Below are 24,545 nucleotides of genomic sequence, written 5' to 3'. Positions count from 1 at the left end.
GGTACCACCATATAGAGATTCAGAAGTCAGTGAAGGGTGTAGGACAGCACTTACTAAGCTCTTCCCAGATTTTGAAATGGAGGATTTAATGACAAGTGAGTTTGCTGATTTTGTAGCCTCCAATGGTCAAAGTGTTTCCGCTCTCCATGACAAGTATAAAAAGGATTCTCATGCTTGGTGGTACCTCAATGGCCATACATCACCAAACCTTCAAACTCTTGCAATCAAAGTTTTATCGCAAGTAAGTTTCTTAATTTTTATTGCTCTCTAAATTTAGATTTTTTACTATTTTATAATTGTCACCCTCTCAATTTGTGTCAATTATTCAATAGGTTGCTAGTTCCTCTTCATCTGAGCGAAATTGGAGCACATACTCCTTTATCCACTCAGTGAAACGCAACCGACTGGCAGCAAGTAAGGCAGAAGAGCTCGTTTATGTGCATTCAAACTTGCGCCTTCTTACTCATAAACAAAATGAGTATAAGGATGGGAGCACAAAGTTTTGGGATGTAAATCCAGAGCGAACTGATTTGGATTTTTCAGCTGCCACACAATCTTTACTTTCTGGGGAGTCTGATAGCCAATGTGCTGCTAGTGCAAGTGGCAGTGAGGCTGCATGTGGTTCCAGTACTCTACCTACATCATCTAATGTCAATGATGATGTTGATCTTGATCTTCCTAGTGACCCATATGATGCTATTGCTGATTATTAGTTGTGTTATTTTATTGTTGAACGGTTGAGCCAGTGAACAATGAATTCGATATCTATCATAACATTCAAAGTTTGACAAATGGATATTTCATATTAGATTAGACTTATAGTAAATTTGTAATTTTGTTATAGACTTATAGTTATATCAATATGAATCATATATGATAGTTCCAAGTTTTGTTTAGCATATGGATGATATGTGGGATTCTAAATTTAATTTTTGTTTCTACTTATTAGAGTGTATATATGTATATATTTATGATTTTTACTTTTTTTTGTACGGACATACCCATACGTACCCAGCCCCCCCCTAAAAAAATTGTCATACCAGCGTATCGTACCCACGTACCCGTACTCGTGCCCGTACCCGTACCGGCAACATAGGTTATCGGTTTAAACATGTTAAATGGTAAATAACGTGACTGATAGTTATCGGTGTAACACGCGATAAAGGATAAATGACGTGACTAATAGTTATCGGCATAACACATGTTAATGTGGTAATATTAACTGAAACGGTGCCTATGCAACGATCAAGACATGTCTTGATCGGGCATGTCAAAAGACATGACCGGTCAAGGCATGCCTTGATCGGTGAGCATAGACTATAAGTATATGTCAATAGACTGTTGTAGAAGCATCGAAATAATTAATGTTATCTTCAGCAACCTGTAACATAAGAAATAGAAAATATCAGTAAAGAAAAATAATATATATATATAACTTCAGACTTGAACTTAAATTTGAATATCATTTACATGGTATCAGAGCCACGCTGATCGAACTTGAGGCATTCAAATTTGAGAAGTTCAAACCGAAGATATAAACATCATATTTCCCATGGCTAATGCTATCAGATTTGAGGACAGACTTGAGGGAGGCAACAATTTCTCAACATGGAAATTCAGAATTAAAATGATTCTAAGAGAAAACAAGGTTGAATCATTTGTTAAAATTGAATCTAAAGAACCAAAGGATAAACCTGACAAATCAACATAGATCAAGGGAAATGAAAAGGCTATGAAGATCATAGTCGATGGAGTAAGAAATCACAACATGCCAATAATAACAAAGCATGAAACTGCCTATCATATGTTCAAAACACTTGAAAGTGCATTTGAGATAAATAATGCAAGTAAAACCCTGGCTCTTAAAGGGAAATAAATCATATAAGTATGAACAAAGGGGAGTCAATCAATGCATACTTTATGCAGATATCAGCCCTAAGGGATGAACTGGCAACGCTTGGATATGAGATCCAGAGCAAAGAGCTAACGCTCATTGCTCTAGATGGGTTGCCTAGTACATGGGAGACATTCATCCAAGGCATCAGTGCAAGAGCTATAAATCTGCAATTTGATAGGCTAAGAGCAAATTGTCTTCAAGAGGAGTCAAGGCTAAATAAGAAGGGGATCAAACAAAAGAACATAGATGAAGATCTCCATGTTTTAAATACCAACTCCAACAAGAAAAACAAGAAGAAACATTTCAAGAAGAGAAAGAACCGACATGAGAAAAAGTCATCTAAAAGAGACAACTCTCACATTCAGTGCTTTAGGTGTGATCAATATGGACACTATGCAGTAAGATGTCCAGATGGAATCAAACAACAAGCTACATTTGCAAAAGTTAAAAGGGAAGAATATGACTCCGAGAAGCATGTATTCTACTCTGCTCTCTCCAGTCAAGTATCCAATAAATCTAACATCTGGATCATTGACAGTGGGTCTTCAAGACACATCACTGGGTATAGAGAATTATTGGATTCCATGGTAGAAGAAACCGATGAGGAAGTAACCATTGGTGATGACTCTGCACATCCAATGAAAGGCATTGGTACCTGCACCATTAAGCTGAAGACAGGCATGTCTCTTCAACTCACTGGAGTCTTATTCATTCCTGGCATCAAGAGGAACTTAATATCCATATCTGCACTTGAAGATGATGGGTACTAAATAACATTATGAATGGTAAAGTTCTAGTATGGCCACAAAACTCTTCCATCAAGAAGGCTACAACCCTAGGACATAGAAAAGGCTATTTCTATGAGGTATGTACTAAATCTAACCTAGCCCTCCTGCATGAGATTACAGATTCAAATGAAATTTGGCATAGAAGATTAGGTCATTTAAACTTTTGTTCTTTATGTTCAATGGAAAAATTAGTAATTGGTTTGCCTAAGTTAAAAGAATACCATTCTGGTACATGTAAGGGGTATGCCCTAGGCAAAAATACTAAGAGTTCTTTTCAGAATAGTTCTAGAAAAACAAGCAATGTTTTAGAGCTAGTTCACTCTGACCTATGTGGGCCAATGTATGTACCATCATTAGGGGGGTTCCATTACTATGTAATATTCATTGATGGCTTCTCCAGGAAGACCTGGATCTATTTTCTTAAACGTAAAGAATCAGAAGAGACTCTCAAGAGATTTAAGGAATTCAAATCCCTCTCTGAAAACTCTTCCGAAAGGAAAATAAAAACCTTAAGGACTAATAATGGGAGGGAATACACCTCAGACATTTTTAGAGAATTTTGTAAAGATGCTGGGATTAAGAGGGAGTTCATTGTCCCCTACAACCCCCAACAAAATGGGGTTGTTGAGAGAAAAAATAGAACCATTGTAGAGGCAGCCAAAGCCATGCTTCTTAACCAAAACTTAGAAACTCATTTTTGAGCAGAAGCCTCCAACACTGCTATATACATACAAAATAGATGCCCTCACTCCCACATTGAAGATAAAACTCCTGAAGAAGTTTTCACGGGTATAAAACCTGATATCACTCACTTTAGGATATTTGGATGCCCTGTTTATATTCATATACCTAAAGAGAAAAGAACAAAACTAGAACCTTCTGGAAGAAAAGGAATCTTTGTTGGGTATAGTGAAACTTCTAAAGCCTATAGGGTATTTGTACCTGGACATAGTAATATTGAACTTAGTAGAGATGTAATAGTTGAAGAAGACATAGCTTTCAATAGGGCTAGATACTCTATTGAGTCAGAAACTTATGCTCCATCTTCAGACCTAGAAAAGGATCATGTTCCTAAGGTTCAGAGGGAGTATTCAGAAGAGAATGAGAATGAAGTTCAGATTCCACACCAGGAAAACCCTAAGAAAAGACCACTATGGGTTCACAAAACAGTGGAAGATGCAAGGAACTTTGTAGCTCCTTCAGGGACCTTTAGAGAAAGTAAGAGGCCCCAAAGATTCACTAGCTATGTAGCCTTAATGAATGATCTCTCCAAATCAGAACCTTCTAATGTATCAGAAGCACTTAAACATCAAGTATGGAAAGATGCCATGTCAAAGGAATATCGATCCATCTTAAACAATGATGTTTGGGAAATTGTTCCTAGACCAAAAGGAAAATCTGTTGTTTCATCCAAGTGGCTATTCAAAATCAAACAAGCTGCAGATGGTAGCATAGAGAAACATAAAACCAGATTTGTAGCCAGAGGGTTCTCACAGAAAGAGGGTATAGACTATGATGAGACTTTCGCTCCAGTTGCTAGATACACCTCAGTCAGAGCAGTACTAGCCATTGCAGCAGCCAAAGGATGGAAAGTCCATCAGATGGATGTAAAGGCTGCTTTCCTGAATGGGAAAATTGAGGAGGAAGTCTACTTAGAGCAGCCAAAAGGGTTTGAGATCCACAATGCAGAATCACATGTGTGCAGATTAAAGAAAGCCCTATATGGACTGAAACAAGCCCCCAAGGCCTAGTATGAAAGAATTGAAAGCTACCTCATGGGATTGGGATTCTCAAAGAATGATGTAGATCCAAATCTATACTTCAAACAAATCAAAGGTGATATGTTGATATTGATCTTGTATGTTGGTGATCTTTTGATTACAGGAGAAGATCACCTTATTGATCAATGTAAGAAAGACCTTAAGAAGGAGTTTGATATGAAGGATTTAGGCCTTCTACATTACTTCCTTGGATTGGAAGTTTGGCAAAACTTTGACAATATTGTGCTTAATCAAGGGAAGTACACCTTAGACATATTGAAGAGATTTGGCATGATGAACTGCAGACCGATGACTTCTCCCATGGAAACTAATATTCACAAACTAAAGGAGGCAACAGCAGATTCCCCATTGGTAGATCCTACGCTCTACAGACAGATGATTGGTTCATTAATGTATCTAGTCAATAGTAGACCTGATATCTGTTATCCAGTAAATGCCTTGAGTCAATCCATGTGTGAACCTAAGGAGATTCATCTTATGGTAGTAAAACATATAGTGAGATACCTTCAAGGCACTCTCAACTATGGACTCGAGTATGAGAATATTGATTTGAATCTTCACAGGTTCACTGATTCAGATTGGGCTGGAAGTGTGACTGACAAGAAAAGCACCCCAGGGTGCTGCTTCAGCTTGGGTTCAACCATGATATCTTGGATTAGCAGGAAACAGTCTTCAGTAGCTCAGAGCTCTATAGAAGTTGAATATATCGCAGCGTGCATGGCTGCACGAGAAACTGTATGGCTACGGAAGTTACTTGTGGGATTATTCGGAGAACCAATCAAGCCTACTATAATTCATTGTGACAATCAGAGTTGTATAAAACTCTCTGTGAGCCCTGTATTTCATGATCAATCCAAACACATTGAGATCCCTTATCACTATGTGAGAGATATGGTGGACACAAATGTGATTCAGTTACAGTATATCAGTACAGGAGACCAGACAACAGACATACTGACCAAACCTCTTGCCAAAGTAAAAGTCGAACACTTCAGAAAAGGTCTTGGTATGATTGAGTTATAATCAATTTTTGTAATTTGTACTAATATATGAGATGTTTAATGTGTAAACTTCTTTTGTCATGTTATGACTTTATGGGCTCCACCCCTATGTACAATTCTAAAAGGTGACAATCTTTTAGACTATGAACACTTGTATTAAACATTATGAGGTGGCGATCTTGTAATGTTGATATCATGTTGACTTGATATCACTCTGACTCATGGATGTGCCATGATATGTTATGGTAGACATTATGTGACGTAATGTCAGTGCACATGCCATAACCTGGATATAAGGGAATTCAACATTCTCAAGTATTTTATATCCAAGGTATCATGTGTTATGTGATATCTATATCTCGAGATGATGTGATATATTCTTGTGTCACTCATTGCGTGATGCATCATGTCACGAGCATATGTGATATGATCCTTTGTATTATGTAGTCGTGTAATACATTTTATTATGAGAAATAAGATGCTTATTTTCATAGGTCTCTAGTTATCTTCCCTAGCTAAGAGGGAGTGTTGAAACTTAGTAGCTTCGGTAAGATAAATGATTGAATGAGAGACTTCATTTATCTCTCATTCAATCATCTAGCTTATCGATATAACTACGATATAAACATAGACCTCATGATTAAATAAATGAACTTGTCATAATCATCTTATATGCATAATTGATGATATTACTCATGCTGTGATCAGACCAGACTTATAACTATCATAGCTATCATATGATAGCATCGATTGATGCTATCATATGATAACTATAATAGCTATCATCCTAATCGCATGTTAATACCGATCACTTATTTGAGAATTATATTTTATCCAGATCATTTATCGGATGACTATATTGACGTGCCCCGATTATTAATGGTTATCGGTTTAAACATGTTAAATGGTAAATAACGTGACCGATAGTTATCAGAATAACACACGATAAAGGATTAATGACGTGACCGATAGTTATCGGCATAACACATGTTAATGTGGTAATATTAACTGAAACAGTGCCTGTGCACTGATGAAGACATGTCTTGATCGAGCATGTCAAAAGACATGACCGGTCAAGGCATGCCTTGATCGGTGAGCATAGACTATAAGTATATGTCAATAGACTGCTGTAGATGCATCGAAATAATTAATATTATCTTCAGCAACCTGTGACATAAGAAACAGAAAATATCAGTAAAGAAAAATAATATATATATAACTTCAGACTTGAACTTAAAATTGAATATCATTTACATATTGACCCAGCAAAAGGTGGCAACAAACAACTATTTCATCAAACATAACATAGGTCAATATGTAAATGATATTCAAATTTAAGTTCAAGTCTGATTGTTGCCACCTACTAGCTATTGTGATTGGAGCAATACCTAATCATCCTTTCAGATATGTACTCCTAATCCTCCTTCAAAAGCATCAAGGACCCAACTAGTTATTGTGATTGGAGCAATACCTAATCATCCTTTCAGATATGAGCAGTACTTAATGCACTACTTATTGAACTTTGTAAAACTGCTTGATACTGAAGTATGCAGAAGTGAATGAGTATTTCAATTTTTCTAGCAACTGTTCTTCTGGGACTGTGATGTACTGCAAAATGCAAGCTAATGGGGAGTTCAGGCATCAGAACCAAATGGAGTAATAGGTGACAATATTACTATATTATGTTCACGGCTTTAATGGCTTGATGATTTTGTTTCAGATATTTCCTTGTGGACCCCTAATCAGGTTTCACAATCTTACTACCAACTTTTCTCTTCATTGTCTCTCTATGTTCATTTTGATCATTAGGTACTTGCCAAGAGCACAGAATATGTCCAAAAGCACTTTCCTCCACAAAATATTGGTAACTTCAGAATATGACATCCCTACAATGCAAAAAGTAAACGAAATATTTCTAACCTTAATTCGAGTTGCTATTAATGCTGCAACTGTTCCACTTGTAATTTTGTGCTCTCCAATTGACGGCTCAAATCCCCATTCTATATCAGGAACTGCTGTAAATCCAAACCATATACAATCTGAAGGAGGTGGTTTAATACTTATTCTTACTGTCCCTTTCAGAGACAAAACTCGGATTGACAAAGCTAGAGGCACCTGTAAAAACAACTCCAGGATTGATCAAGCATGTTTAAAACTCTATTAATGTTGGAAAAGAAACAGCATACAAACTTATTAGAATACCACAGAAAAATTTAAATTCAATAGCTCATATGTAATTCAATCCAAGATTACAATAATCTAAATTGATTTGAAAGAAAAGGAAAGAATTATTTGCTTCTGTACTCTTGAGTACCATTGACCTACTTCTGGTCATCTGTGGACATTAATATAATTTCTTTGTCTTTCTTGCCCATCCATACAAGGCAATCTTGAACAGTGCTCAACATGCACTTGGTCACTCAAAAGACAAGAAGTTCACACAACCATATTACCTTAAAAAAAATGTAACTAGCCATGTATGCCCTTTTAAATATTCAATTATCATTTATCTGTGTTAAACATACTGTTCCTTACTGCATTTTTTTCTTATCATTAGAAAGTTCAACAGATGCAATAAATTTGGATATGAAGCTCTGAAAATTTCTTCTAGAAACTAAAGCATTATAAATCAAAAATCAACTACAAGAACTATCGTATTCGCAAACGACCTGTTGACTGCTTTACATCATTCTTCACATTTTCACTAGTGGTATGTACTATGATTTTTATATATCTTGTGCCAAAATGGGATTAGTAATAATATTGACCATAGAAGAACCAATCCAGGATATGACTGCTTTTAGCTCAATGTCCTTAAAGTGGACCTTTCTACTTGGGATCATTGAGGCTTCTTTTGGTAGTAACTTCATGCTTGTTACGTAGAGGAGTGAACCTGGCATTTGATTTGAAAGGTGCAACTCCAATTATTTGCTTGAGCTTAAATGGTGTTGCTGCTGCTCACCTGAACAGCTTGTGTTTTTTGAATAGTTTCTCAATTGTTTGAAGTCTGAACTACAGGTAATTGCAGCTCTTCATCTGCTACATAATGTGCTCATTGTGTTGTATCACATAGTTGTGCATCTGCATTTTCCGGATTGAAGTATTTAAGTTTTCACAACTTCTCATCTTGTCCTCAAGGCTATTAACGGAGTTGTTAAGAGTATCTTGAACTGTAAAATCTCAAATTATGGTCTGACTCTTGGTCTTCCTGAGTAGCTTTAATTTTGTGGCTACAGAAATTTATTAGTGAATAATTAATCAATCTAATAATTTAAATATCATATATATTTGTAGCACCGTAAATTGTTTATCATAACAATTTGGTGCTCTGTTTGGCATGTAATGTCCCCTCATTTACTACATATAGGATAGGGATAATAAACTTGCTAAGATCAATTGCGAGACTTCTTTCCTCATTCAACTAATGATACTTATAGTATTTGATGAACAATGTAAGAAAACAATGGTTTACTATTGTAATTTAATTGATAATAATATATGAATATTGACAATCATCAATGCTACTGCTATCCCTGGTTAGGCAATCAGATGTATGCTTAAGTGAATTGACCCTTAAGATATATTATGCTTGGGGCAGACCATATGGTATTCTGTTATATTTGATATGGTAACTCAAATCTGCAAGATGATCTTAATAGCCTTCACAGGTGTAACAATGGGGGAAAAATGCTATGCACTCGTCCACAATTGCTTATAGTGATGGGATTTCTATTTCTGATGTAATCCTTCAATGTCTGGCTATCTCCAAAATGAAAGATTGATAACCATGCAAAGAAATCTTTATTGTCTCACTGAATTTACTGATGTAAGGCTCTTCCTGATATGTTGATACGAACTTGCAATTATGACTCCTAAAATCGTTTTAGTATGACATGATAGTCTGTTGGTCTTTAAAGATCTTTATGGATGTGCAGAGGTATATGCTGTTATGATATCACTGATAGTGATATGCTGCTGCCCCTGGTCTGGAACTATATGCTTGCAATAATAATTCATGGTGCTGTTTCTGATATCACCTTGAGCTGCATGCAGTAATGGTGTCGTCTCTGATATATGCCCTTTATGGGATTGTGCATACGATATTTGGGCCTTCGGCCTTGCTAGAGTTCTTCCCACGAAAAAATAGGAAACAATATATAAATCAACTCCCTGTCTTTATAAAATGGATTTGATATGCATTATATACCTTTGATTGGTAACATCTCTTTGGGTAAGTCTCTTCACAAAAGATAGGCTTTCTTAAACCCATCGCACCCTTTCTCTAATTAAAGATTATGTGTCCGCACCCTATGGATAATAATAATTCTTCAGCAAACTAAAGAATCACACCTCTTCATTGTCTTTGACCAAATCGTATCATGGGATTTCACCTTAGTTACTTCACTGCCTCAACATATCGTATTACTTCAGAATTACAATATCAAGTCAATGTTGATCTTTGCATATCATTACTGTGGTTTGTTTTAATACTTTAATATTGGGGGATTGCTGTTTGATAATAATCTCAATCTTTTAATAACTGTGCTGGTGCCTAAGCAGATCGTATTCCTTCCTTATGTCGGGATCAATATCTCATATCTATCGTATTACATTGCTGCCTTTGCCAATATTATTCCTTCTTAACCGCTGACTAGGAGATAGTCGATTTCTTCATTTATAAATAGTTTTCAATTTCTTGTATAGTTATTCCATATGGCTATAAGAATATATTGATATCGGGTAGCACAAATATGTCTTGTATCGGCTCTCAGACGCCTGTTCGGAATAGCCCATAAAGTTCCTCACCGTATTATCAGTCACGCCCATACTTCATACAATGTTCGAGGGATTCATTTGAAATGTCAGTTTGTGGCAACTGGTAGTACACACACTCGCGACATTACATTTCTATTATTTTTTATCATTCACTAACTCTAATCAAATTTTTATTTAATTATATTCTTTTATATTTAATTTAATTCTTATTTTTATTCTTTTGTATTTGTTATTATTATTTATTAAATTATAGTTCAAAGTGGGGACATGACAGGGCACTTGCTTTAGTGTGCATTCCCCTAGTTTATTTTAAGAAAATTTATGTTCTATGGTACCATAAAACTTCAACGTTAATTCTGCACTTAATTTGTCATCAAACACAAAAGCTGAGGCTAGGTCCTACTTCACGGGCTTTGACATTTGAGTCTCCCCTTCGGAGGACCTTGGCACCCAACACAATAGTCCTGGCAAAATGGCCTGAAAAAGTGGCAACTTCAAATGCCAGCCTTCAACTTTTCTGATCCGAACTCAATATTTGCATTTGATCATTAAGAGTCGTCCTATACTTGAAATTAACTTTGTGATCCCTATACAAGGAGCATTTTTTATCTTTCATAAGGTTTGGCTAGCATTACAATATAATCTGATCTAAAGAAATCATACAAGGAATGAGCTATCAATCCATAGAGTAGCAGACTACAAGCTTTCTGTACTCAAGTATGGAATTCATGATTCTAATTTGTGATTATGTTATTGCACTAACACTTGCAGGACATCAAAAGAGCATTGCATCACCACCTTTATGTGCAGCTTCTTACAAGGATTTCATATCTAAGGTAATCTTGTCATTTTAGCATTTATCATTGATTTAGCTTCCGTCCTTGCAAAGGCATGCACTTTAATTCATCATTGTTGTTGTGGAGGTGAGAACACCAATATGAGGTTTGACTTAAGCAAGCCCCTATACAGCACAACCATTTTTCCCCATTGTATGTATGTGCAAGTTTAGATCCAACTGCGAGACAGGTACAGATGAGCAGAGTAGACAATCATAAACAATGCCATGCTTTGAACGGAAGAAAACCCTAGTACTAGGGTGCCCAATGTCCTTTTCCTACCAATTTAACCCAGATTTTCAGGAGATGGAAGTGCAAACCTTCCTGATTCCATTTCCAACCATCTCTCAAGCATCCACAGCCTTCGAATACGGGCGCCTAGCGCTTTTGTGCTACAAAATCAGCCCTAGATTTGAGATATAGGTTCTTCTCTATGTCTACATCTCATATTTGCCTTTCTGTTTAGTGTTTTCATTTTGTATCTATTGCATTCCTATTAGATTTAGTCATTTTGCCATTGTTAGTCTAGCTCATTTGCATACACACACTTAACCAATTCCAATCACATGCAATCAGCCGAAATGTGAGTCTAGGATAGTGTGGCTCTTCCTCGTGGACAACAAGCCAAGCCCACTCACACCTCTAATGTTGTAAGGAATTGATTCTAGGCGAATGCACATGTTAGTATCATTTCTCCTACACATCAATATTGAAAATTTAACAAATAATGGCCCTTCTTATTTTGAAAGTATTGCTTGAACAACATTAATAGAATTGAAAACAAATATGCAGTAACATTTTATGCATCAAAGGTTCCCTCTTAACACAAAACGGCACCACCATGAAATGTTGACAGATTATGTGATATTGTGTTAGAGGACTACTCGTCTAGCATTAAAATTATTCTCAAAAGACCTTGTGTTCTCACAATGTTATCAAAAAAATCTTGCACATTGGCCACCCTTACAATTATTGTAACTACAAAGTTAAGTTTCTTCCGTGAATAAAGTGTATCATTCATTGTAAGATTTGCTAAAAAGAGGACAAATTAATGAGTAGGAGGCGACTCAAGAACTAGGCGAGAGAAGCATGTCACACAATAGCAAGAAGCAAACTAGCAATCTGTAATAGGCACCCCTGTTTGGCCTGATTTTGTTTTGTTTTCTTCTCTTTTACATTTGAAATGGGTCTTTCACAATAAGATACTAAATGTAAATAACAAGATTACAGCCAATAAACACAAACAATGATGTTAACCATTCATCTATACATTCCTTTCTGAGAATACAGTTCTGATAATCAGACTTAATGTGGTTTATTTCTTCAGAATATTACATCGCAAGCTTAACAATGAGTTTCATTACATACCCATTAGATGCAAACCCATGTTACTGATGTTCTGAAATATAAATCTGCACATCAAACCCTAGACGCAGTCCATACACAGAGACACAAATTCCTCCAGTACTGGTTCAGCAACAGTACTCAGGAAAAGCTCTAGAAACGTCTAAATAATCCTTCCAATCCCTGTGCTAGCACCTCCAGGTTCGAACTCCAGCAAAGAAGGAAGCAACTGCTATGTATCAGGGACGTCCAGCTATGTGAGTTCAGCTCCAGCAGTCAAGAACAATCCTGCTATGAGTTTTGGCCTCCACCAATGTTATTCCCAGCAAACAATCAGAATTACCCTATAGAAGCCCTTCCAAGTTCTCAGCTTTCTTCAATGAAAACCAACGATGTATGTGAACAGCAATCTCTTCTCTAAAACCTCTTTAATCACTCCCACAAATCTGATCAAATATTCCAATCATACCAAAAACTGAAGTTATAGATTTCCTTGTGCTAAATGATGTTTCCTGCATGCAAACACTATGCTGAATCTCCAGACTGTATCTTTCAACAATGTAGAAATTGTCGCTTATGAGGGATTTCGTCCTCACAAACCTTGAGAAATAATCTCCAGCAAATAGACTCACAAATTCTCCAACCAAGCATGCCAAATGAACTTCACTAGTTTTCTTTTATAACATTCTCAAGAGGCTCCACTCTATTTACCCATCCATGTGGGATAAAAAAATTCTTCGTAATTAAGCCTCACATAAGGACATAAAAGGGCCCCCCTTTAAAACAACATTGTGCAACTAGGCCAAGGGTACAATTCACTTAAGTCGTAAAGTGACAATATAATAGACTTAAGTAACTAAAAATCAAAATATATTTATTTTAACACAATTAAACTTCACCCAACGTCCAAGAATGACATATTTCACTGCTGGGAAAAAAAAGGCCGACTCACTGCTAAAAATAGTAAGTGTGTCCAAACACCAAACTAGCCCAATCTGGGATGCACTAAAACTTACTATAAATAGTAAATGCTGAAAATGACCACTACTAAAAATAGAAAGTCTCGAACAAGTGATCTGAAATCACTCCAGAAGGTGTCATTCATCTTTATTAATCCATCTAAACTCACTGGTGAATCAGAAAACCCCCCAAAAGCCAACACCAACTGTACTACGAGATAAACCTGAAAAAATGGGGACATTACACAATCACAAGAACGCACAATGCAAATAATATGTTATTCCAATAAAAAAGAGGATGTACAAATATGCAGGATTACAAGCATGCAAGATACATGAGCAACAAGGTAATACAAGCATGTCAAGGGAATGCTCAAGTATAAGCAATGGGTGACCATACATAGAAAATGCCCAAGAAAGAGTCCTGACTCCTAACCAATAACTAACTGTAATAAAGGATTCATCAAGAAGATTCCTAAAAAACAAGTACTTACCAAAGAGAGGAGATTACACATACACAAGTAAAGACCTATCTAAGCAAGCGTATCAAATGTGCACGATAAAACTGAATAATTAACTAAATGCATAAAGAATAACGCACTCTAACAGTCATCACTCTAACTAAATATCATGTAGAAACAGAGCAAACATCCATCTAGCAATATTGAGCTAAAATGCGACCTCTATATGAAATCACCATGAAAGGATTGGTGTGGTTTCGTCCTCAATCAAAAACTTGAAGATTTTTGTCCTGAAGAGAAAAGATGAACATTGTTCAAACTTGAAAGAAGAAATCAGTTTTCAAAAATGGGTTCTTTCTTCATACCCCAAACCCCTCTTTTGCAGCTTTTTGAGGGATTTTAATTTTCTTTTCTTTTTTAACCTTTTCCCTCCAAAAAATAATTAAAGTATCTTTTTAAAACACTTTAGACATTCTATCTTTTAATAATTTTAATTTAAGTCATCCCTTGTTAAATAAACATAAAGTTACCTTTTAGACGATACAAATTTGATTATCAAATAATTTTTCCCTTTACAACATCTCAATAGCCTACAGAAAAATTAAAGATAAGCCAAGGGTCTTTTGCCTACCTAGCCTATGTCTAGGAAAAGTACAAGACAATCCTCCCACCCCAGAATTGCTTTCCTACAAGCAATTGCAAGCTAGAATGCTCCAATACATGTTCTCCTTCCCAACTGTTGTCATTTAATGGTAGATCATTCCATTGAACCAGATACTCCTTAATGCTTCTATTCCTCAAATTTTGTTCCCTAGTGCCAATAATTTCTTCAAATACCAATATCAATTTGCCCTAGTGCCTTCTTGAGACATGACACACGGGAGACATTCCGTATCTTGCTATGCTCTAATAACTCTAATTTATAGGTAACTTCTCCAATTCTTTGCTTGATTTTGTATGGCCCATAAAATCAAGACATATGCTTTTCTACACCATTCATCTTCGATGACTACATGTATGGTTGTAATCTTAAGAAGATGTAGCATACACCCTTATTTTGTTTTGTTTTGTTTAAGCTGTTTGAGTGTGCTTATAGAAGTAGAGAGAGATATGCAGAAGACTTGTTTGACAATAATAATACTTGCAGCAAAGAAATAACTCAGAAAACAACAAACCCATTAAATCTGGAAATGTACAAGTTTGATTTTTGACTAAAATCTGCAAACTGGCAATAGTAGATTTAGACACCACCTTCAATATTCACCTCCCAAGGCCATGGAACAGATGAATTTGAGTGTGCAAGCCCAAGACTTCCAAACCCTCATGCCACCCCCAAGCAAGTTCGGCTAGCTAGGAATGATGTACGACCAGCATAAGGATATACAAACAGCAGTCGATCACCCCAAAACTTCTTCAATTGATCTCTACAAGTCTGATATTCAATAATCTCTATGCAAAACCAAATATGAAGCTTCACAAATAAGCCCACCTATGATCTTTGTATGAAACCACCATTTAATCCTCCAGATTGGATCTCTCACCAATGTGGAAGATGTTCCTTGCAAGGGTTTTTGCCCTCACAAAGCCACATGACAAACAAGTTCAACCAGCAATTAAATATTCAAAATATCCAAAACCAAGCAAATGAAATGAGCTCTCAAAACTTGCTTTTATGGCTCTCTCAAAAGCTACGCCCCCAACCAAGGAGTCATTTTTAATTTTATTTTAAAATCTCATCTCATGCTCATCCCAAAAAAGGCCCTTTATTATATTTAAACACTTTAACTTAATATTTGGGTGCCCATTTAGTCCATTTTAAATAAATTAAAATAACAATAAATTTAAATAGTTAATTCAACTTATTGTTATTTTATTTTGAAGCACTGGAATGCATTAAAATATCATGATATCACCATTAACTGCATCCACCAACCAATCTTAAAATAGCAATACTGACAACTAGCTTAGTCGTTGCCCTAAATAGACTTATTAAAAATAGTATGGGAAAACCATCCAAATCCAAAAAAAGGCATTACACACATATCAACCGCCTGAGCTCACAGAAACACCTGTCACTGCTCAATCAAACTGTCATCATGAGTTCCCTAACTCAATTTATTAGCCTACGGGAACCCACTAAATAGGCTAATAGTCCACCAAACTAAAGTGCTTAACAAGGGAACATTACAAAAGACCATATCACCAACCTCGAAAACTTGTTCTATGCAATGCTAATCTACATACAATTTTTGCTGATTTTGAGCATGATGGAAATCATTTTTAAGAGTTTTCATTATTTAATAGCTTTGCTCATTTCAAGTCTTTTTCCCCAAGAATCCTATTGTCTATGATAACCAAGTCAACAAAAGAGAGAGCCTCTTGCCCATATAAGGCCTTGAAAGGGATCATGCCTATGGACATGTGATGTATTGTGTTGCAATATTGCTCTCCCAAATGGAGCCATTTGATCCAATCCCTTTACCGCCTTACCACATAATTTCTTACATAACCCTCTATCCATTTGTTCCCAATCTAAATTTGCTAGTCAATTTGAGTGTGATAGTTGGTATTGGGAGTAAGTTCGGTTCTTGTCAATTTGAAGAGTTCCTATCAAAAAATGCTAAGGAATCAACCATCCCTGTCACTAACTATTGTTTGTGGCAACCCATGGAGTTCAAATATTTCCTTGGAAAACAACTCTTCTACTTGTGGTGCCTTATTATTAGAGGAAATGGAATAGAAATAAGCAAATTTGGTAAATTTGTCTACCACAACAAATATACAATCCTAACTATTAACTTTTGGAAGCCCTATGATAAATTCCATTGCTATACCTTCCCGCTTCTGATATGGAATGGTTAAGGGTTGTAATTGCAAGACAAGTTTGCTCAACTTTTCTCTGACAAGCCATACACTCTTAAATGTACCTAAGGACATCATCCTTGAGGCCCTTCCAAGAAAATCTCTTTGTGGCCTACTTATTAGTTTTAAAATAACCCAAATGTCCTACCAAAGGGTAGCATGAATTACCCTTAAGCTTTTATCCCTCACCTTGGATTCTAGGACAAAACAAATTTTTCCTTTGTACAAAATGAGCTCATTTGCTACTCTATATCTATCATCCTACAAATTTCTCTGGGACATTAGTAGCAAAAGGATGTTTGGAGTACTCCACCAAAATGTGAGCTTCAAAATCAATAGAGATCTTTGGCACAAAACATAAGGTAGGTTTCCTACGCAAAGCATCAACCACTATGTTTTGCTTTCCCTTGACATAATTAATGTCAAAATCATAAACCTAAATCTTACCCACTTATGTTGCTACTCCTTCAAATCCTTCTAGCTTAGAAGTACTTAAAACTATTGCAATTCATTTTCGCCACAAATTTGTTGCCAACTATATACTATCTAAATTTGGCCAAAGCATGCATAATGGCCAAAATCTCTTTGTTGTAAATAGAAAATCTTTTTCTTTTGGGTTCTCTAAGCTTGTAACTCTCAACAAAGATCACATTCCAACACAAAATGGACAGATAAATCAAGTATTACCAATATAATACATGAGCTCATTACCTCTTTTAATCTGTCAAAAGTGTTGTGTGACATTTGACCATGTGAAAGCTCCTTTGAAATCCCCTCAATGAATCTTATATAGTAGCTATAGTGTCCCATTAATCCTCTCAATTGAATTAAATCTTTTGAGGGAGGCCAGTCTAGAATAGCTCATACCTTTTCTGGTCCACTTGAACTCCTTGTGCATTGATGAGTTGAACCAAGCACAAGATCTCTATCATTCCAAGTTCACACTTAGATGCTTTGGCAAAAAGTGTGTATGCCTCTACAATTCCCAACACTTCATCCAAATGTCTAAGATGTTCTTCCCAAGTCTTGTTGTTAACAAGGATATCATCAAAGATTAATAACTTGGATCATATAGGATTGAAAAGTAGCAAGAGCATTACTCAAGCTAAAAGGCATGACCAAAAACTCATAGTGTCTATAGCGACATCTAAAGGTTGTCTTATGGATATCTTCATCCCAAACTTTAATTTGGTGATACCCTAATTTGAGGCCTATTTTTGAAAAATAGACTACATAATGTAGTTCATCAATCTTGGGAATTGGGTTTCTAACTTTTATGGTCTTTTATTTATAATTGTATAATCAATACTCATTCTCATTGTTCCATCTTTATTTTGACAATGACTAAGGATGACACAAAAGTACTTGAGCTACGTCTTATGTGACCTATATCCAGTAGCTCCTTGGTGGCTTTCTCAATCTTCTCTTTATGCTTTCTAGGATGAGATAGGAAATGGTAATGACTGGCTTAGCTCCTTCTTCTAACTCAATTACACGTTTGAAACCTTAGGTCTCATAGAGGCACATCTTTGAATACTTTGCTATGGCTATCCGAGATACGATTTGTCTTTGATAGGAGTAAAGGGAGTAATCAAGCATTAAAAAGCAATATTTTGCCATGTTTTCTCCCACTAGGGTTTCCACATAAATCATGTTTGCAACTTCTGTTCCTTTTTTGTTAGATCTATATTGTGTGGATGCTCTATTCATTGCTCTAAGATTGCTAAAATTATAAATAGAAAAAGATGATCTTATACTAAAAAAATTGATCAGCTATTACATGGCTTTTCCCTAGTCTAACAATGACGGAGTAAAAGCAACCATCTACTCATCCACCCCTAGATAATTGGTGTATTTACTAGATACATAAGGGCTTGGTGGTCCGCATTGAATGTAAACGGTATAGCCAATAGGTAGTGCCTAGATTTTTGTACCAAGTACACCATTCTGAATGCTTCCCTTTCGGTCACACTATAGTTCTTTTCTGCCTTCAACAGCAGTCGACTTACAAAAAAATATGGGATGGTCTTGTTAATGCATGGTAGCTTATGCAAGATAAGAACTTCCTAACCTTTCTTGTTCTGTTATTTACATGCTTCATGTCAGATTTATATTGCATATGATTATCGGATTGTACAAACATTGCTTATCATTATGCTGTCGGGCTAACAACCCGATAGCATATTAATGTCAATTATTAATTGGCATTAATATGCTATCGGGGTATTAACCCAATAGCATATTAAATGCTATAAGTTATCGGGTTATTAGCCGATACATACTTGCTATCGGGTGCATAACCATTGGCACCGGTTCACATCTGTTATCAGGCGTAATTATATCGGGCATATTTGTTATCGGGTATAATGAATACACCGCTTCATTTGGAATTAACATTAGTTAACAACTGCACCGGTTGGATTACATACATCGTGCACTTTGAATCATCGGTGTTTATATGAACCGATTCATTACATTAATCAGTCATTATATTATGAGATTACAATATGCTATCGGGTTGTTTTGAACCGATAATCAGCATTGTGTTAATGGTATAATTACAAAGGCACCGATCAATGGGTGCATTGATCGGTCATGCCTAAAAGGCATGACCGGTCAATACACCAATTGACCGGTTGCCTAAATGATATATATGCCAATTGAATTCATTTGGAGTAGACATAGAAAATATTAAATGATCTCTCTCCTTCAGACCTGCAGATAAAATCAGAATTATCAGACATTGACATAATTCCTCATATCCATTTATAGCATACATAGTTCATAACTTGTTCTTTAATTGAAATTGAAATAACTTTACATGGTATCAGAGCCAAGGTAATCGAACCTAAGGCTATTCAATTTTGATAAAATTCAAGGACTAAGTTACAAACTACATCACATTTCCATAATGGCCAACGCTATCAGATTCGAAGATAGACTCGGAGGTAGCGAAGATTTTTCAGCTTGGAAGTTTAGAATCAAAATGATTTTAAGAGAAAACAAAGTTGATTCATATGTCCAAACTAAAAGTGCACAACCAGAAGATGAAACCGAGAAATCCACATGGATCGAGGGAAATGATAAGGCTATTAAAATAATAGTGGATGGTAAGAAATAATATAATGCCCATCATTAGAAAGCAGGAGACGGCTTATAAAATGTTCAAGGCACTTGAAAAGACATTTGAGATATCAAATGCAAGTCGTACTCTAGCACTAAAACGAGAAATAAATCATATCACCATGAACAAAGGGGAGACAATCAACGCCTACTTCATGCGGATATCGGTTCTAAAAGATGAACTTGCAACTCTGGACTACGAGATCCGAGGCAAAGAACTAACACTCATTGCTTTAGATGGGTTGCCTAGTGGATGGAGCACATTCGTCCAAGGCATCAGTGCAAGGTCTAAATATCCTAAGTTTGAGAGACTAAGAGATGACTGTCTACAAGAAGAATCCCGATTGAACAAGGTAGGAATAAAACAGAAGAATATAGATGAAGACTTGCAAGTCCTAAATACAAACATCAATAAAAAATACAAAAAGAAGCAATTCAGGAAAAGAAAAGCTAAACAAGGCAAGAACACTTCTAAGAAAGACCTATCACATGTTCAATGTTATAGGTGTGACAAATTCGGACACTATGTTGCAAACTGTCCGGAGAAAGGGAAGCAAGCCACATTTGCAAAAGTGAAGAAATCTAGAAAAGAAAATGACTCCGAGAACTATGTCCTCTACTCAGCACTTACAAGCCATACTTCAAACAAATCTAACTCATGGGTGATCGACAGTGGTTCATCCAGACACATCACCGGCTTTAGAGAAATACTAGACTCCATGATAGAGAAAGATGATGAGGAAGTAACCATCGGAGACGATTCTTCACATCCAGTCAGAGGAATTGGAACCTGCACCATCAAACTGAAGTCAGGCATGTCACTACAACTTGAAGAAGTACTATATGTTCCAGGCATCAAAAGAAATCTAATCTCCATATCAGCACTAGAAGATCAAGGATACAGAGTAACCTTCATGGAAAACAAGGTGTTGGCTTGGCCAAAGAGATCCTCCATCAAAGACACTAAGGTCATTGGTCGAAGACAAGGTTATTTGTATGAGCTATGTACAGAGCCCAATCTAGCATTGATCCATGAAGCAACTAATGCAAATGAAGTATGGCACAGGAGATTAGGTCATCTGAATTATAGAGCTTTGTCAACCATGGGAAACCTTGTCACAGGTCTACCTAAGTTGAAGCAATATCATTCAGAGGCATGCAAAGGGTGTGCCTTAGGTAAAAATACCAAAAATGCATTTCAGAATAGTACTAGGAAAACTAGCAAAGTTTTGGAGTTAATTCATTCTGATGTATGTGGACCTATGTCCGTACCCTCGCTAGGGGGATTTTTGTACTATGTAATTTTTGTTGATGACTACTCTAGGAAGACGTGGATCTACTTTCTGAAATATAAAGAATCAGAAGAGATCCTAAGTAGGTTCAAAGAGTTTAAAACATTAACAGAAAATCTCTCTGAAAACAAAATTAAAACCTTAAGAACTGACAATGGGGGGGAATACACATCAGAACTATTTAAAGACTTTTGTAAAAATTTTGGGATTAAGAGGGAGTTGACAATACCTTATAATCCACAACAAAATGGAGTAGCTGAAAGAAAAAATAAGACCATAGTAGAAGCTGCCAAAGCCATGATACTAGATCAAAATCTAAACTTGAACCTTTGGGCAGAAGCAACTAACACTGCTGTATACATACAAAATAGATGTCCTCATTCACACCTTGAAGATAAAACTCCTGAGAAAGTCTTTACCAAAACAAAACCAGATATCAGCCATCTTAGGATATTTGGGTGTCCGGTCTATATTCATGTACCTAAAGAGAAAAGACTAAAACTAGAACCCTCTGGAAAAAGGGGAATACTTGTAGGATACAGTGAAACTTCTAAAGCCTACAGAATCTATGTACAAGGGCAGAGAAATATTGAACTAAGTAGGGATGTAATCTTCGAAGAAGATTTAGCCTTCAAAAGGGCCCAAAATACAATAGAACCTGAAATTCATAATCCTACTCCTAACCTAGAAGAAGAACCTACTCCTGAGCTTCAGAGGGAGTATCTTGAGGAAACTATAAGTGAAACACAAGACCCACCTATAGATAATCTCAAGAAAAGACCACTATGGGCCACCAAAACTATAGTAGAAGCTCAGAAGTTCGCTGCTCCTTCAGGAACCTTCAGGGAAAGCAAGAGGCCTAATAAATTCATCAACTATGTTGCACTTATGAATGATCTATCTAAAGCTGAACCTAACAATGTTTCAGATGCACTCAAACACCAAGTATGGATAGATGCCATGACTGAAGAATATCAGTCCATTATGAAGAATGATGTTTGGGAGATTGTTCCTAGGCCAACCAAGAAGTCTGTCGTGTCTTCTAAATGGTTGTTTAAAATCAAGCATGCTGCAGACGGCAGTATTGAAAAACACAAGGCCAGATTTGTAGCTAGAGGGTTCTCACAGAAAGAAGGAATAGATTACGAAGAAACATTTGCACCTGTTGCCAGGTACACATCAGTAAGAGCTGTCCTAGCCATTGCAGCAGCAAAGGGGTGGAAGGTACATCAGATGGATGTTAAGACAGCATTCCTAAATGGCGAGATCGTGGAAGAAGTCTACTTAGAGCAACCTGAAGGGTTTGAAATTCATGATGCAAAGTCTCATGTGTGTAGACTCAAGAAAGCTCTTTATGGGCTCAAACAGGCTCCCAGAGTTTGGTATGAAAGAATTGACACCTATCTCTCAAAGCTGGGTTTCTCTAAGAAAGATGCAAATCCTAATCTCTATCTCAAAAGAAATAAAGGTGATATGTTAATATTAATTTTATATGTTGATGACTTATTAATTACAGGAGATAATCACCTAATAGATCAATGCAAGAAAGATCTATCCACAGAATTTGATATGAAAGACTTGGGGCTTCTTCATTACTTCCTAGGATTGGAAGTCTGGCAGAATTCTGATAATATTGTACTGAACCAAGGGAAGTACACCTTGGACATATTGACAAGATTTAGAATGCTAAACTGTAGACCCATGACCTCTCCTATGGAAACCAACTTCCATAAACTTAAAGAAGCAGCAGCAGAATCAAGACCTACTGACCCCACTCAATACAGGCAGATGATTGGGTCCCTGATGTATCTAGTAAATACAAGGCCAGATATCTGCTATGCTGTTAATGCCTTAAGTCAGTTCATGTGTGAACCTAAGGAGATACACCTGGTTGCAGTAAAGCATATAATGAGATATCTACAAGGTACCCTAAAGCTTGGTCTTAAATATGAAAAGGTTGACATAGATCTACATGGATTTACAGATTCAGATTGGGGTGGCAGTGTGACTGACAGAAAGAGCACTTCAAAGTGCTGCTTCAGTTTAGGGTCAGCCATGATATCCTGGATCAGCAGAAAACAATCTTCAATAGCTCAGAGTTCCACAGAGGCTGAATATATTGCAACTTCAATGGCTGCCCGAGAAGTAGTATGGCTAAGGAAATTGCTCGTGGGATTATTTGGAGAACCTATGAAACCCACAGTCATTCAGTGTGATAATCAAAGCTGTAAAAAACTTTTTGTAAATCCAGTATTTCATGACAGGTCCAAACATATTGAGATCCCATATCACTATGTACGAGATATGGTTGACAGGAATGTGATAAAGTTAGAATATGTGTGTACAGGAGATCAGACTGCAGATATTCTAACCAAACCACTTTCCAGAGTGAAGGTTGATCACTTCAGAAAGGGTTTAGGTATGATAGAAAGGTAATCTGCTTTGTAATCTATACTTACATATATTTAAGATGTTTAATGTGTAAACTTCTTTGTCATGTCTGGACTATCTCTTGGCTTCTTGCCACCTGTGTTCATATCTAAGAGGTGACGATCTCTCAGACACTGAACACTTGTATGTAGACATCATAAGGTGACGATCTTATGATAGTCAAACCAGTAATCATGTTGGATCACTGGTAAGTCATGGATGTGTCATGACTATGTTGTGATACAACATTTGTACAAATGTTATTGCATTATCACAATTTGGATATAATGAGAACTTAAACACTTCTCATATGGTTATCCTTGTATTGCGTGTTAAGCAATACTGATATCACGTGTAGGTGATATCTCAACCATTGATCATGATTGGATCTCTGGTAAGTCATGGATTTGCCATGACTATGTTGTGATAAACATTTATAAATATTATTGCACTTATCACAACTTGGATATGATGAGAAACTAACCTTTCTCATAGACTTATCCTTAAGTATTGCGTGTTAGGCAATACTAATGTCACGTGTTAGGTGATATCTTGATGAATCTTACAGATCACATGATTTGATGATTTCTCACATGATCAGGTGATGATTCTCTTACTTTTATCACATGTTAAAATAATACTTTATGTCACATGCTCAGGTGATGTTCTTCTATTCTGTATCATATGTCTTGATGGTACTTCTCATGTATAAATGATTTTTGCTGACTGACATTATCTTAGTTATGAAAAGGAAATGTGATGCAGGTTGCCTTATCTATCTTCCAAAGCTAAGAGGGAGTGTTAATGCATGGTAGCTTATGCAAGATAAGAACTTCCTAACCTTTCTTGTTCTGTTATTTACATGCTTCATGTCAGATTTATATTGCATATGATTATCGGATTGTACAAACATTACTTATCATTATGCTATCGGGCTAACAACCCGATAGCATATTAATGTCAATTATTAATTGGCATTAATATGCTATCGGGGT

General features: G+C 36.3%; 1 protein-coding gene across 1 annotated transcript in view; it reads right to left on the bottom strand.

Moving 5' to 3' along the window:
- Positions 1–6,583: 6,583 nt before the first annotated feature.
- Positions 6,584–24,545, bottom strand: part of LOC131064376 (uncharacterized) — a 43,104-nt gene continuing 25,142 nt past the window's right edge. Inside the window, exons 7-8 of the mRNA XM_059208546.1 lie at positions 7,358–7,582; positions 6,584–6,634 (exon numbers count right to left, since the gene is read on the bottom strand). Coding sequence (XP_059064529.1) covers positions 6,584–6,634; positions 7,358–7,582 — 276 coding nt within the window. The remainder of the gene's footprint in view (positions 6,635–7,357; positions 7,583–24,545) is intronic.

Source organism: Cryptomeria japonica, chromosome 7, assembly GCF_030272615.1.
Source record: "Cryptomeria japonica chromosome 7, Sugi_1.0, whole genome shotgun sequence".
NCBI lineage: Eukaryota > Viridiplantae > Streptophyta > Pinopsida > Cupressales > Cupressaceae > Cryptomeria > Cryptomeria japonica.
Note: the sequence above shows the minus strand (reverse complement) of the source record. Positions and strands in the feature narration are given on the sequence as shown.